General features: G+C 39.1%; 1 protein-coding gene across 2 annotated transcripts in view; it reads left to right on the top strand.

Moving 5' to 3' along the window:
* Positions 1-16,528, top strand: part of COL4A2 (collagen type IV alpha 2 chain) — a 144,714-nt gene that overhangs the window by 82,588 nt on the left and 45,598 nt on the right. For both annotated transcript variants that reach the window (XM_030445796.1, XM_030445803.1), the window contains exons 5-10: positions 11,237-11,371; positions 11,453-11,497; positions 13,614-13,730; positions 14,454-14,525; positions 15,929-15,964; positions 16,056-16,118. In XM_030445796.1, the coding sequence (XP_030301656.1) occupies positions 11,237-11,371; positions 11,453-11,497; positions 13,614-13,730; positions 14,454-14,525; positions 15,929-15,964; positions 16,056-16,118 (468 nt within the window). The remainder of the gene's footprint in view (positions 1-11,236; positions 11,372-11,452; positions 11,498-13,613; positions 13,731-14,453; positions 14,526-15,928; positions 15,965-16,055; positions 16,119-16,528) is intronic.

Genomic DNA, 16,528 nt, shown 5'->3' with positions numbered 1-16,528 from the left:
GGTTAAAAATTTCCAGTAGTTTTTGAAAGCAACATTTGAAATGATGAATAGGCTTTCTCCTTGAACAGCTGTGGAACTATCTACTGCTGATGTTCTCCAGAACATCCTCTCCTGTGAGTGATGAGATTTTGGAATCTGCAGAAGATGTGTGGGCACTCTTGGCCCCCATTAATGCTACCTCAAACTGAGCATAACAGAAGAGTCAGATCTTTTGTAATGGCTCTGGATAACTATACCTTCCTGTTCAAGTTTATGCTCCACTCTTGACCCTCTTCAGAACTGTTATCACAAGTTACATTAAACAGAGAGAATTTTTCTTCAGGTAGATAACACAGAAATATTTCCTTCAGGTTTCAAAGGCAAATAATTTTGCTATCCTTCTTCCTGATTACAAGGGGGGTGAAAAAGACGACTTGTGTGGGATCACAGAGTACTTCAGGTAGTTGGTTGCTGTAATACTTTACCCAGATCATTTAGCTTCCCTACATCATTCAGCTTGCTCTATTGCTGTCAACTTAAAAGAATCTGTGTGTACAGAAGACAGGAAACTTAACTGCATTATGTAAAAAACAACTGCTCTCAATTTTCAGTATTTCTGCTGAGTACCTGAAGATGACAAGACTTCTCATAGATTATTTAGACTACTTGTTGGTTTTGGAGACAAACCCAACACGAAGCCAGGTTCAGTTTAAAGATCATCAAAGTGATTGTGTTAGAATACTTGTGCTGTTAGGAAGCCACATTGACTGGAAGGCATAAGGGTTCACTTAGTCTCACCATAAGCTGACTCAACAGCAGCCTTCAACAGAGCCCCATCTGCTGAAATTTCTAGAGCATCCACATTGATGCTAACATCAAGATTAGCAAATCCTGTAGAGAAAACAACTGTGCAAGCTCTGTTCAGATTATCTCACAGCACCCCGCTGCTCTTCAGACCCATCTGTCCAGAAGCATTAGGAGAAAAAAAGCTGTCTCTTATTCTGCAACAACAATGATTCTTCATATTGCTGCACACATCTGCCTTAAAGCCCCCCATCCTTCCAGGCAGTTCAGAGCCAATCATCTGGCCTTGCGGGGGACTCGGAGACATTCCCAGACTGTAAATTCCCATGACCAGGGTGTAAGGGTGTCCAAGGTCTGCACCTAGTCCCTTGTACATACTGCTGGAGCATCTATTCTGGGCTCCCATATGGAAAGGGTATCTCAGCACACAACTTACTAAAAATGTCACAAATTATTCCTATGGTTAAAACAACCAGTAGTAACTTGCATTTTTATGATCAGGTTGCTTTTGATAGCTGTTCCCACCACAAAAATAGTTATGCTTTTGTTTAAGGAGAGGAGGAGCACAGAATGAAAAAATTGGCATAAGACAGACTGAACTCCTGAAGGGGTTTTAATTTTCACATACTCTTAAACTCGTGGAGCCTAATGAGCATAACATTTTGGCCAGTTGCACAATTTGGAAATTTCAACAGTGAATGGTTTTTGGACAGAAAAAAAATGTTCTCACAAATACGAAAAGTGAACAGATGTTACTATTGGTGTTTCCAACGCCTACTGACAGAAAACATCTGTGTTGAACTTCCTGAATTTTAGGATCTTGAGAACACTCTCACACACCACTGAAAGCCATTTGAAAGCAATTGGGCTGGCGGATCAGCTCCTGGGTCTATGACTGAATGTTCTAACATGAGCAGGTGCTGGTTGTTGTCTTGCCTTGAGGAGTACAGCCAGCCAAGCAGCAACCTTACAGCTATCAGACCCAATGTGCTATGCTAGCTCTTAGCATTTTGTGAACTGTTATTTATTTATTTTTTTAATCATATAAAGCAACTGATCTTAATAGTATGGTGGTAACAAAATGGGCAGAATGAATGTAAAGAATGAAGAGAAAAAAAATTTTTTTGATGTAGATACTGGCAGGTTAGGAGGATTGTATTGCATTGTATGGTACCCTGGAAAGTGTCTTTTTAAATCCTGTCAAAAGCCATGTTGAACAAACAGAACTTTCTTCTGTCTTGAAAACATACTCATTGTGCTAACAACGTGTGAGGCATTCGCTGTTCCTTAAAATGTTCAGTCAGGCGTTTAATAGGTACCATGACCAAAGTCTGCCCTTCCACATGAGAGTGATAAAGCAACTTTCACAGAGTAAATGGGAGTTCCCTGCTTCCTCCTGCTCCACACCCATCATCTTGATGTTTGGCTTGTTGTATGAGCAAATTTGGCAAGATGATTTTCCTCTCTGGTGAATTTTTGGTTGGCCATCAAGCTGATCTTCTCCAATTAATTAAATAATAATGAACGTTTTGCAAGGACATATCTGTATCATTTGAGTGTTCTGTATAACATCATTAACTCATGATCTCAGCTTCAAGTTTACTCAAGGTAACATCTCTAAGTTGTTTCAATTAACTCTTTTTAAATACCATATTTAGTTGAAAGTCAGAGAAACAATATTTATATGTCAATAGAACTAGGTTTTTTCTGGGTTTATAGTTATCTAGGCTATCTAGAGTGAGTAGCTCTGTTAATCATGGTTGCACCTTCACACTAAGCATTTGTCTGTGTTGCACAATGTCAGGATATCCCCAGCTCTGCAGGCTTCTGAGATATGAAGATTTCCCCATGAAACCCCTACTTCCTTCCAGAGCCCCATAGCAGAATTTTAGCAGAGCCCAGTGTAGGCAGAAATTTTTTTATGCCTTGAATAAATATGATAGAAAATGAGCTAAGAAGCTATATAGAATTGCTGGTATTTATGTGGCTCCTAGCAGGCTAAAAGAAACATTTCTCTCAATAGCCAAAAAGGAAGCATGGCAGGGGCCAGATTATATACTTGGAATAAATGGATATGCTTTTGAGCACACAGCATCATCTGATCTCTCTTATGCTGAATCATTTCTGACTTCCAAGAAAATCCTACTGTTTTGCACCATCAGTAGCAACGAGTCTGCCATATGCTGCCTGCCAAGTTTAGTAATTCATTGCATTTATATTCAGCTCCTTTTTCATGCAGCATAATTTTCATGCTCAAGTTTATTTGAGTCTTAACTGCTAAATCCACAATTCCAGGACTGGATCTTTTGAGGTATTGTCTTCTTGCGCAGTTCATAAAGCAGCAATTTGGAGGTCAACAACTGAGCTAGGGACCTAAGTGTCTTTTATAAGCAGTATGGAAAAATAGGCACATTCAGGGTGCATTTGGTTTTGACCGAGTTTGAGTATCTTCATTAGGGTATATAATGTCAAAGATGACACCCTAACCTGATGGCAACTTTGGATAACTACACTGCATGTAGGTGAATGTTTACATCTGTTCAGTACATGCAATCTTTAAAAAAAAAAGTGTTGCTTTTCAAGTCAGTGCAAGCCCTATCAACATCACTCATTAGAGCATGCTCACTAGACAGATGAATTTTCCAATGTATGTCTTAATTCTGATCCCAAATTTCCCAGTTGGTTTTTGCAGCCATAGCTCAGCAGAGATGCTGCTTTGGACTTTCAGAGCTCTCCCCTTACTGCAAACACCTCTGCCCACTGCATCCTTCCCACATGATCTCCTTCCTCTTCTCCTTTCTTCTGTGCAGTAGCATTTAGAAGACTTACCATGGGTACCCTCATTAAGTTTTGTCTAGACTTGATCTTTCTGATGGTTGTCTGAGAGAACATTGCCATGGTCCCAGTACCTTTCTTTCAGCAGCTCTATGAAACCATTTCTGACTAATACTCCTATGTATTTTGTGACATGAAGAAACTTTTATCTGGTTCTTTTGTGTTCTTGACCTACATTCCAGAGTATATTTTCTTTGACACATGTTTTATCTTCTTGGGTGACATTGCAGCTTTCTGGAAGATCACAAACTAGATCAAACCGTGGGAACAGAAAGCAGTACAAAATAATTTCATTTACTGGCTACAGAAAAGGGTTGTGGCTTCTGCTAAAGAGAATGCTTTCATAGTTGTTGGGGTTTTTTGTGAAGATTTAATGTTTATTCCTTCCTTACTGAAAAAAAAATACAAAAAAGCAAAACAACTTCTGCAAGCTGAATCACTGCTCTGGAATTAATGTTAATGTCATTTGGCCATTGCTGTCCTGAGAGAAAATGTCGCATGTCCAGACGATGTAGTTGAAAGAACAGCAAATTGTTACCATGCCACTAGGCTGAACTAGGCTCATTTTTTAGTTATTTTTAACTTAAAATGAATTTTATAATTTTTTGTTTACTTTTTTATATAAATAAAAGAAGCTTCTAACAAATGAGAAGGAAAGCTTTTTCTGAGAAAATGAGCTGGAATGTGAAACTCAGCTAAATAACCTTCTCTGAAGTAGCAAAAGATAAATTAAAAATAGAAGTAACCACTAGCTATTTCCTTTCTTTAAAACGCTGCTGACTCTTTCAGTGCTACTCAGTGTTTAAAAATTGTATATCACACCTCAAGGCACATATGAAAGGTTTGCTTCATTTACTTGTCAGTGTTCAAGCTAGATCACAGAAGTCCATCTCTTCCTCGTGCTGATAACCATGTGGTGACAGAAACTGATGCCAGCCCTACAGTAAAATACAGATTCTGCACATAAATTTGAGAAGATACAGGCCTGTGACATTAAATGGAAATTTAGCAATCCACTGGAATTTTTCTGAAGACAGAGGCCTTCTATATATGAAATAAAGCATGATGGTTGAAAATCAGGCACTGGAGAAAGCCATGCCATCTGGTTGCATGATATATATAATACAATTTCATTTGCACTTCCCCAGCTATCTCACTGCCAGACGTTTTGCAGGAAACATTCTGCTATTGTTGCTTCATACCTGAGACAAAAACATCTTGACCCTACCTGAACTCTTTATCAGATTTCCTGAAGGTTGTAACAAGCCCTGGAAAGGTGCATCTGTGTTGTGCTGCGTACAGCAGCAATGCCTGGTGCCATCTAGTGAGGAGCTTCTGAATGCTCATTGCAGATTGAGACTGATCATCTGTCTTTCAGAAAATAATCATTAGTACAGTCCTGAAGACACAGAAATAAAGTGTCATGCTGTATGTTCAACAACCAAGCCCGCACAGACTTCAGGATTTTTCCTTCCAGATCACTTTACTTTCCAGTGGCTCGCATTAGCTATGTTTTGCCCTACGGACTTGCATTTTCTATCATTTCTCAGATTGTTTTGGACCTGCTGTTCCCAGGTGGAATTGCAAAAATATTTAAATCTTGCTAAAACAAAACTGTGAGTTGCCAAGGTGGATGGAACAATTCAAGCTACTTTACCAGTTTACAACAAAATGGTATATGGCATAGAAGTTTACCAGTGTCTTCTGAATCATGGTACATGTTCTCATCAGTGACTGAAGTTGTAACCTACAAACCTTTTTTGGTTTTTAACCAAACCACCTACAAACCTACCTTTTGGTTTTTAAAGGTGTTTTAAACTTGTTTTACTACAGTAACCATTTCATCTTAGTACAGCTGACAAGAAAGAAAGACTACCCATGTATCCCGGCCATGGAGATTTTACACAAAAACAGACAGTTCAGACCCATAGGGTCTTAAATTGTTTTGGAATTGGTTCTGCAAATAGTCAGAGGGCATTATGTGAGAAACTCTCTGAGATCTGTCTGTGCTGGGCAGTCTGGTGAAGTTGAGCTGTGGCAGCAGGATGCTCCGTGTGGTCCGGTTTTCTCTGCCTCTCAGCCCAAAGCTGTGCACAGCTGAGGTATTTCTGGCACAGCATGTTCTACATGGAGCTGGAACCCCAAGCTCTTACTTTACATATTTTCCTCTAATGTGTTCTCCCACATTTATACTCTAAGAGAAATGTCCTGGGATATGCCCATCCAAATCTGACTCAAGTGTGCCACAACAGGGTTCTTGAGATAAGTCCTTGAAATGTATGTTTTTAGGGGATGAGGGAAGCACTAAGATCATACATTTTTAGCTGGGCTCAACAATTGCTTTTCTATGCCTACGTTCATGGATGGTTCCTAGAGAACTGCAGATTCCCTACTTTTACACCCCGTTCTCCACATTTTGCCTGCACTACATTTAAAAACTTTTCTGTTTCTTTCCTATGTGCCTGCAGGGATGCCTGGGTTAGCACTTTTAATCAGCTCAGATGTTCATTGCTCAGTTTCCTTATAACTGATTTTATTCCCTGGTGAGTTGCTCTCTGTTCCGCTTGCTGGTCTCCCTGTAGCGGGGACTGCATTAAGGTCCTGGCTGTCACATCCTTTTCCCATCTGTTCTTACAGGGACTGTAAGATCCAGTCTGGGTCCTCTTACAAAAAGTCCCAACTCCCACTTGGCCGTCATGGTCAGATCACCCTTCCCGCAGGAAGTGAACTTGTCCTTTCACCAATGACCTTTTTAAAATGTCAGGGAATTAACCTCCTTTCTTCTTGTCCAGCATTAAATAAATGATGGCCTGGAAGGATCGTTTTCATGTGGGGAATACTGAATCATCACATTCCATATACCAGAAGCAGTTGCAAAATAGGAGTCTAATAAAATGTGGAGAAATGGGCTCAATGAGAATGAAGCTCTACAGTAGTTCTGATTCTGTCTCCTCTGCATTGCAAATCTACAGCTTTCTCTTTTCTTCATATTCCACAGCGATAAATGGATTTCTCAGCCCTTGATGGTGATATTCTTGTATTTTAGAACCTTTTGGAGCAGATACTCTCATTTGTTGTATCCTTATTTATGTAGCATTTCAAACCATTGCTTGCTCTCAAAATTAGTGCACCTTCCCCTCCTACTTTTGTTTCCACACTGTAAATTTATCAGTAAATTAGAAGAAAGCATTGCAACATGGTATCTCTTTTATTTGACCGATCCTAAAACAACTGGAAATTAAAGGTCAAGCAAAACATGAACATTCAGTACTGATTTAGAAGTCTGTTCAGTATCTTCTTTAGACCCACTGGGACTTCATTTCAAAATGCAGTTATTAAATTCAGTCACAACCCTGGCAGCATTTTCTTTCATGCACGTCACTGGACAAGCGACAATGTATATACAACATCACAAATATTTTCTGGGAAGATTTCCTTCAGGCTTCCTAAATTTCTGACCTTTGCTCCCCTCTGTAAATAGCTTTAGCACATGGCTGGGCTGGCCACATGAATTATGCGAGACCTCTTCCAGTCAGCTGAAGTCACTGGAAGAGCAAAGCAGAGACTGCCTTTTTACAAATGTATGCTGACATTGGGAGCTTTGTAGGTCACCTGAATAGATGTAAATGTTTTGTATAAGAACAAAAAAGAAAAACTTCTTTTACGTCTTTAAGATATTGCATCAGCCAACTTTTTCTTTTTGCATGCTCCCTCCAAGGTGCTGGCCAAGCTTCTAAACATTGGTCTGAAAATCCAGTGATGGGTGACATGTGATAATTGTGCCATGCTCTGCATTCGGGATGAATTCCAGTTCATTCCATCTAAATGGGAAGCCAGAGAGTACCATGAACCAGAGAATGTCTTTGCATTGTTTTATCATTTAAGGGAAGGAAGAAAGTACTTTTTGAGTTGTCTGAGTTGTCTAAAATATGGGATACCATGGGATACCATATTTCCCTAAGCTTGCTGCCTTTGTTTATTATTTTTTAACCTGAAATTTTAATCCAGACACAATTTCTTGTCTTTGAAGAATTTTCTAGGATTTCTGACCCTCCAGAGCAAGACCATGCCTGGTATCTTTCAAACAGGGGAATTCAGGACTCTAATAATTGAGTCATGCTTTGTTTGACTAAACCTTTCAAATTGATTGTCTTTGCTTAAATCTCCTTGATGACCTTTGCAAAAGAGAGAATGTCCTTAGGTCGTTTGGTAATGAAGAAGGGACGTATTTGTTCAACAAAAGATGTGACATAAAGAAAGCAGAGTAAAAGCTGACGTGTCTGAGTTAACAAAGGTTGATGAAGTTCCTTCAGTTAACAAGCTGAGGTACCAGTCATCTGGAGAATTATACAAATATTGTCATGGTATTAAGTACTTTCCCAGCACTGACTCTATCCTCATACTAAACTAGTCCCAGGAGGATTCTTGTGTTTATTGCAAATAATAGTATGTAACTCCAACTCATCAATAATTAAATGATCAGATAATCACCAAGAAAGCATGGGGTAGAGGTGCTAGCATTGCCCACCTCTCTTCCTTGTTTTCCATTCCTTGTTTACTTTTTGCTCCACACCAGATAGGAAAATGGGATTGGAAGTAGAAGGTGGTATTTGGCGTAGGAATTAGAGGTCACCATATTCCAGGCAATGCCAGCGTTGAAGTATTGCAGTTGTGCATGGCCCCTGAAAAAAAGCCAGTCACAGATTTGACAACTCTGAACATAATCAGAGTTTTATCAGAAATTACAATTAAATGTTCTAAATGCATTCAGCTTGCAGCCTGCTGCCCACAAAAAGGGATATAGGTGAGCACTACAGAGATAGGTTGCATATCTCAGGTGTATGAGTAACTTTTGGAATTTATTTGATTTCTTTTGGTTTTCCTTCAGAAATGAAGCTGGATTTTCAGTGTACAGAACCCATGTTTTCCTTTGTAAATGTAACTGAAACATTTGTTTTCACAACCTCTCAAAAGTGAATTGAAACTGGAGCCAACTCAGATCTCTCCAGTTAAACCTGACTAGTTTTAATATGTTCTTTGCAGGTGTATGAGAATGTTTTTACACTTTTTAAAAAGGTTCCTTTCCAGATTTGGGTGTATGGGGAAGAACAAACTAGCTTAAGTACTTAATGAAGTTTTAAGGCTTTAGAGTAAGATGAAAATATTTTCTATTAATATTTGCATAAAAACTGACATTGCTCTGGGAAAAAATATAAAGAACACAGATTGTGCACTTTTAGAACTATGAAGTATTTAGAACTATCTCCTATTTTCCTAAAAAAGGTATTTATCATGTGTGGTCATATGGACTCTCTCTGAATTCCCTTAAATTTCATAGTAGTTAAGAAAAGTAGAGAAAAAATTACATCAGAAAAGATTTATTTTTCCTAATCTTGGAGCTCATGCTGATGAGCATTACTTCAGATTTAAATCATTATTTTAAATAATGATTCTGATCAGCATCTTCTCATTTGAGCCTGGTAGCTAAGAAAAGTTATGTCTGTTGTGAATATTTTTCTACAAAGATCTGTACCTCCATAGCATAACTTCTGCAGATTCACCAACTTAAAAAAAAATGGAAACTACAGATGTGGAGAAAGATGCATCTATATTAGCTACAGCTGTGACTGGCATAAGGAAATGAGCAGCCACTTGTTCAGATGCATATGCCTCCTGCCAACATGAATCATATTATGTTTTACATGGATTCATGTAACATTTGTTACTTCTCAGTTTGCTAACTTGAAAAGATGTTGGACTCCTGGCACCTAATAATCCACATGAATTGGCTTGGTTTAGATATAGGGATGGTATATAAATTTGGGCTTGACTGTAAGCAAAAGAGAGATTCTTTTTCACACTGACAGTTAAAACACATAAATCCATCGTGTCCTTTGCAATGCTCCTAAACTATCAGTTTTGTCAAATTAATCATAAAAGTATAGCAAAAGATCCACACTGGAAAAGATCCATCCTGGTGACTTGTAATTCCATGTAATTAATTCTCATTCCGAGTTTTCTTCCAAGAAAAAAGCTTGCATTGTGTTTCATACTTTGTTTGACTATGTCAGCTCCTCAATATGGACTTCTTTGATATAATACAGTAAGATTCCAAATATCAAAACCTGCTCCAACTGTTGTGACAGTCAGTCATTTTCCATTAAAGTAATATGGAAAACTGATTTATGTTTAAAACTAGACATAAGCTGTTTTTCAGTCATAGCATTTATTTTCAGGTTTGCAACATCACAACTGTAGCATAGATAAATTATAGATGGTTGACACTAAAGTTTTGAAAATATGAAACAAATGAGTCTGTCCTTCAATATCAGCATAAATTAATTTTTGCCTATTATGAATAAGGTATCTTTACTACAACATCCTGAGTACCAGTACCTTAGGATATCTTCAGGATCATTTCGTCAAGCCCCTACACTGTCCTCCTTTGCTTCTCTCTCCTTAATGGCATTGAATGATGTTGAACTACTGTCCTTCTTAGAATGGGATTGCATTTATCTTCTAGCTCTTTCTTTCCAGGCAAATACTGCAAGACTGTAAGTATTTTATACTAAGACAAGGTGTTACTGTTTTAACAGCTCATTTACATAAATATCTATCTGTTTCTTCATGTTTTGCTTTAATTCTTGCTTTTTGAGATACTGAAGCTTTACAAACTGGTCAGTGAAAAATCTAGTTGTGTTTTTAAAATACTTCTATTAGAGTCAGCTTAATTCTATAGAATGTCTTGGTAAGTGGTGCTCTGCATCACTGAAGTGTATTTCTTTAGAAAAGGTTGCAGCAATTTACTGCTTGTGTTGTTAGTGCACTGGGTACTGTAGAGCATGAGAAACATACGTGTCTTCTGTGACACCATGTCTGGAATGGCTTTCAAATATTTTGGTTCACAGATCTCAGACATACTGTCCCAACCCACTACTTGAACCACCAAAGTGTCATTTCAGAATGATTTTTTCCTGTATTGAGCCTTGTGATGTTGGCAGTCAACAGGGTATTATTTTTAAACAATGTTTGAAGTGGCTTGAAGAGCCGAACCAGTGCTGGAAGGAAAAAATGATGAGGGAAGCCTGCCTGCAAGTCTTCAACCTGTGTGGATGCATGCATGTCTATTCATTTCCAGGCTTCACTGCTAAATAGAAATATCAGCCCCAAAGAGGCAGAAATTCCTGCCATTAAATATCAGACTCCATTTGTAAGAAATACAGCCACTAAGCAGATTTCACAGTTGAAAGAGTATTTTACTTGCATGGAGTGTAATTGGTTATGTGGTAGGTCACTGAGAATCACTCTTGAGAAGCCTTATTCCAAAGAAAACAGGTTTTTTTCATGGAGCAGCAGTGAATATTCAAGTAGTGAATACTGATTCAAGTGTTCATTTCCATGTATTGATGTTGTCATGCAAATTCTGTCGCTGTAGCAGGAGTTTCACTGTGTGGTGTTTCCAGATGATGCTCATCAAGAGTCCGGCCTACTGGAGCGGAAACAGATTCTGTGTTTGTTTTCTCTTCAAGGGATAGACTCTGTTGCAGCAGTGATAAGAAATCCAGCTTCATGCATCGCAACTGTTCTGAAATAAATGCTGTTTTATTATTTTTATCAGGGCCAGCCAGGACTCCTTGGATCACAGGGGTTCACTGGACCACCAGGATTGATGGGAATCCCAGGGCTGCAAGGTCCTAAAGGTCACAAAGGTGAAAGAGGATACCCAGGAATAACTGGACCCAAAGGAGAAGTGGTAAGTTTGAATATCAGATGTTTTAGCTAATGAGCAAAGTATTGGGCAGAACATTGTTTTAATTGTGCTGTTTCACTCTAGGGGCAAAGAGGAGTCACTGGATTCCCTGGGGCAGACGGCGTTCCTGTAAGTAGCCAGTTACCTCATCTTTAAGAAATCACCAACTGCAAATACTGCAGGCTAGTTTAAAGCCTTTGTACTTTAATTAAAATCTCTGGGCTACATTCTGCATCAGCCACATATACGCTTTTAAGCTAGGGGCATTTGTTGAAGTGAGTGGAACTGAAGATGCACAAGATAGCTGCCGCTTCTCTTTCCCTCAGATAATTAAAGTTCCTTTGCTTTGTGCTCTGGAGAAATCCCCTAGTAAAAGGGGAAAAGAAAGGACAGAAATTTCCTGTGTCCCTAGAGGTTACCCAGCTAAGTATCTTCTTTTGTAGGAAAGAGCTGTGAGGTAAGTAGTTCACATCTCTTAAGCCTGTGAAGGAAGGACACCAGTGGGTCATTCCTTAATTATTTCAGAGTTGCAAAGCACTTAGAAAGACCAGTGATTTTAAGAATACTAACCATTGTTATTTGCTTCATGGCACATATGGCATGCTTGAGATAGTCTTAAAAAACTTACTGAACACTAAGCAGTGTCAAACTTTGAACAAATTGACGAGGCCCATGAAACTGAAACATTCAAAGAGGAAAACTGGGTAAAGTTCACAGCACAGTATTTTCCCAGCTTACGCTTCTTTACATCTTGTGTCATAAAATAACAAAGAAATCTGAGTCACTGGAATCCCTGGACAGAGTTCCCAGGCTTGGGTTTCCTTTGTAGTGCTCCCTGACACCGGGGCCCCACTCTGCAGCCCACGCATCCACATCCACTCTGCTTTCACCCTTTTTTTTTTTTCCAGAAGAACTCCCTATTGAGTTCCAAGGCTTTTTCTCTCACAGTCTTCCTCCTCTCCCTCTTTCTCCCTCTTAAAGGAAAAGCCAGATGACCCTCTTTCCCCTTCCAGTTAACACTCCTGAAAACAAGGATCCTGTTCATCTCACCACATACTGAGTTGTTTCTAAGCACCATGTGGGGAAGGAGACTAAATCACTCCCCTGTGAAGCTCCCATGTTGCTGTAGCTGGACTGCTTTTTACCTGAGCAAGTTTTCATTTTTAGCCTTGCCTTCCTGACTTCTGCATATTGTGTTGGGAGGGACAATTGTGTTCAGACAGCACTTGAAGTTGCATGCTCATTGTGTCCTGTCCTCAAGCTCCCTTGTCCTTCCCACTCACTTATGTTCTCCCACCAGTTTTCTAAGGCTGAGGCTTAACATTGACCATCAGAAAGCAGGCACATAGGCACATGGATGAACTGTAATGGCACAGTGCTGAGATGTGGGGCAGGAGGCCAAAAGAGCATAGTGGCAAGCCTAAATCTCTTCTGGGGTATAGGATGCCAATATTTGATGGATCTAGGTAAGGACATGGAGAGCTTTCTTTTTCTTCTAAGCAAGAGAGCAGAAGCAAAGACAAAAAACTGTTCTTCTAGGCAGAGAAGGGAAAAATGACTTATGTTAGTTCCTGGGTTTTCTGACTGAGGGCTCTGGAATTAAGAGCTGATCAAAGAGCAGATTTGCTTCTCAGCATCCTCAGTACAAAGCAGAAGTAATTAAGGTAAATGTAGGTACAGCAATGAAAATCCAGTCTGAGAAAGGAGTGATTTCCCAGAGGCTCCATGAGGAGGTTCAGTGGTGCCCCTGGCTCCCTTGCTTTGAGCTCTGCTGTTTTCTTCCATATTTACAGCTTCATCACAACACTCAGTTCAGCTCCAAAAGCATCTCTGATTTTTTTTTTTTCTGGCTTGAGGGCTACACAAACCCAGCAAGGAACCTTTCTTCCTGCTCTTCCAGTGAGAAGCTCTGAAATGCTTAACAATCCCAGATCCTGGTGGCTTCCTGCATAGCTGCCTCATCTGGCTTAGTTCTCTGCCTAACAGAGCCTGCATTGAACATAGCTTTCTTACCCTTGCTGAAAGGTCCTTCACTACTCATTTTTTCATGCTGTCTGGGGCATCTGGTTCAAGCTGCAGCTATATTAAAAAAAAGGCACTGTCTGTTTCTGTCTTTGAAAATCATAGTTTCCCATGGATCCAAGCCTTGGGCTTAATGTGAGAATGTCTAAATACTGTGTGACTACAGGAAAAGGAAAACTAGAAACAGATGGATAGATAAACACTTTTTTTTTCTCCTCAACAGGGTCATCCAGGGCAGCCAGGATCAAGGGGGAAACCAGGTCAAGATGGCTGTAACGGGACAGCAGGTGACCCTGGTGACTCTGGAATTCCTGGGCAAGCTGGTTTCCCTGGCACCATTGTAAGTAGCTGGCAGTAAGTGATTACCTGAAGCTAAGATCAGTTTCATTCATGTGTGTGTTGGAAGCAAACAGCAATCTCTTAATAGAGCTCCCTTTGGTCCAGCAGAGCATCCATACAGCCTTACCATGGACACACTGCATTATGCTTGGTTATAGAATTGCAGTCAGGGCTGGGAGGTCTGCCCACAGCTATACCTGTCCCATAGGCAGAAACACCTCAAGAAGACCTGCACAGCTTTATCCAACAGCAATAAAATAATATTAATCTGACAATTCCCAATGAAAGTAACCTTTTCCTTCCCTGGCCAAAGCATTGGCTTTCCATGGCACCATATGTGGGATCATGTTGAGGTGAGCAGTGGGGCTCCTGGATTTACCACAGCACATATACTGGGGAGCATGCTGAAGGTACTAGGAGGTATGACCCTGTAACAACACTCTCCAGTAATGGGGACTTCTTCCCCTGGAATTCAGAATTTATTCTTTTATGTGCTGTGAAGGTTTACACTTTCTTTTTAAACCATGAATTTCCAGAGCTTGGTGTTGTTTCTGCCTCTAAACAGCAGTATATATATATATATATATATATATATATATACTGATGAAAATTCCAAGTATTTTTCATTACTCTTAGGTGTTTATGTGTTAGCATATATGATATGAAAGCTTACTCTTTTGTTGTTTTTTTGTTTGTTTGTTTGTTTCTTGTTTGTCACCTCTAGGGGGTCCAAGGGCCAAAGGGCCAGAAGGGGGAGCCTTACATACTGCCTCCAGACATCTCAAGTCGATACAGGGTATGTCTGTAGCTCCTATGAGTTGTTCATGCTTGGTACAGAGTTACAAGCAGATGATGGAGAGTTAATTTTTCTTACACTCTGATGGATGTGTTCCAAGAGGCCCACTTTGATTCTGGGTAGGCTTTGCAAGGCAACTTCTGCTTTCTCTGGTTACAGCAAAATCTATCTGATATCCAGGGGGAAAAAATCTCCACTCAGTTGTTTGCAAGGAATTCCAGCCTACAGGTAGATTGCAGAGGCGCTGGAGATGTTTTAGTTCAAGTAGTACCCTCTTTACTCAACTACGTTTGTATAGTGGCAAAATCATTCATTTGCTATAATTTTGTCCATATTTTGGGTGCTGTTAGTGCATCCTGCATCTCATCCTTAAAACTTGTTTTGTAATCACTTGTAGCTTTTTATCACATATATAGTCTTGTATAATTTGAAGGTATCAGATAAGGATAGGGGGTTACATATGCTGTTAGAGTATAAATTGTGACAAATTTATGTACAAAGCTGTATCAGAGCTGTACTCAGCACAGAAGGGATTCATTGACATTGTTCCATGTGTATTTTGTGCCAGCAGCGAGTGCCAAAATATTTTTTTCTGTTGACATATTTGTAACATGCTTGTATTTTTAATGGAATCTTACTTTCAGAAACTCTTTAAATCTCCACTTGTTAGTAATTAGGAATGATTAAGTAATGTTTAAGAATTTATGTAGTTGGCCAAGGGCGGATACTGACACCTGTATTCATGTCAGAAAGTACTTGGTTGCACAAAACAGTCTGTTACCTAAACTCAAATTAAGTAGATAGTTAGGATGCTATTCAAAATGACTGAAGGTGTCTGGACTGAATGCTGCATTATTTATGGGTATTGGAAGGTCTTTGCACTAGAACATTTTTTGATCCAATTTCCAAAAACATTTCAACATGTACTGCAGTTAAAATATGTGGTCACTGAAAACAGTATGTTCCAAATGCTTTTAGTGACTCAGAAGAGAACCAAAATGATTTGGTAATTCCCATGCAACTCATGAAAAATTACTTTGTACATTTCAGTTAAGTTTATAGCCCTAATTAAGCCACTGGTTAAATGCAATTTTTCAGAAAAGCATTAAACATGGACTGTTGTCCATTTCAGCATTTTAGTCTGGATCCCTAACTTCCCTAGCCAACTTTGTACTCTCCTACTGTAGTGCATCCAACTATGCTACATATATAAAGTAGAAAATCTAGGTCACCCACATTTGGTTACCTCAGCACCTCTATTGGATGCATCTGTATGTAAGGGCTTGTGTAGCATTGTATGCTATGATTAGTTTTTGGAATGAGAGAAAAGTGAGTGTGGAAAGATTTTACTAAATTTTGTAAATATTATTTAATACTTTTTTTACTTCTTTGGGTTTTTTTAGGGTGAACCTGGAGATCCAGGGTTCAATGGTTTTCAGGTAAGTAGTATTATAGTGAATTTGATAAAGTAACCATAGTAACTGATATCAGAACAACATTATCTGATGGTTGGGATTTTTTCTTTTATAGGGACCTCCTGGTACACTAGGTATTCAAGGACCCATTGGTCCAAGAGGAGAGCGAGGAAGACCAGTAAGTACATTTAAAATATGTTCTGTAGAAAATTAACCGAACAGAAAAATTAACTTGCTAAGTTCTACTACATTTGATTGCAACCTAGCAAATGGATAGAAGAAAGAGGTTAGAAATAGCAAGTAGGTGTCCTTGGGCACAAAACCTTAAAAAATCTCTGTGAAGCACTGTTTCTATAAAGATGAATATTGCAAAAAGGGATATAGTTTTTCAACACTGTATTGCAAGAGATTTTTTATTTGTATTCTATTTCTTTAACCTTCTTGAAAGAGTTTGGTTTGTAAAGATTATTCAGTGTTGTCCAGTCTACATCCTGCTACACTGACTTATCAAAGATATTAGGGTCTAAATATATTATCTTTTCTGATCATAAAGGATATCATCTTGTCCCTGTTTGGGATATCGCTTTA

This window comes from Calypte anna, chromosome 1 (assembly GCF_003957555.1).
Source record: "Calypte anna isolate BGI_N300 chromosome 1, bCalAnn1_v1.p, whole genome shotgun sequence".
Taxonomy (NCBI): Eukaryota; Metazoa; Chordata; class Aves; order Apodiformes; family Trochilidae; genus Calypte; species Calypte anna.
The sequence above is the reverse complement of the archived record's forward strand: the minus strand, read 5'-3'. Positions and strand labels throughout refer to the sequence as shown.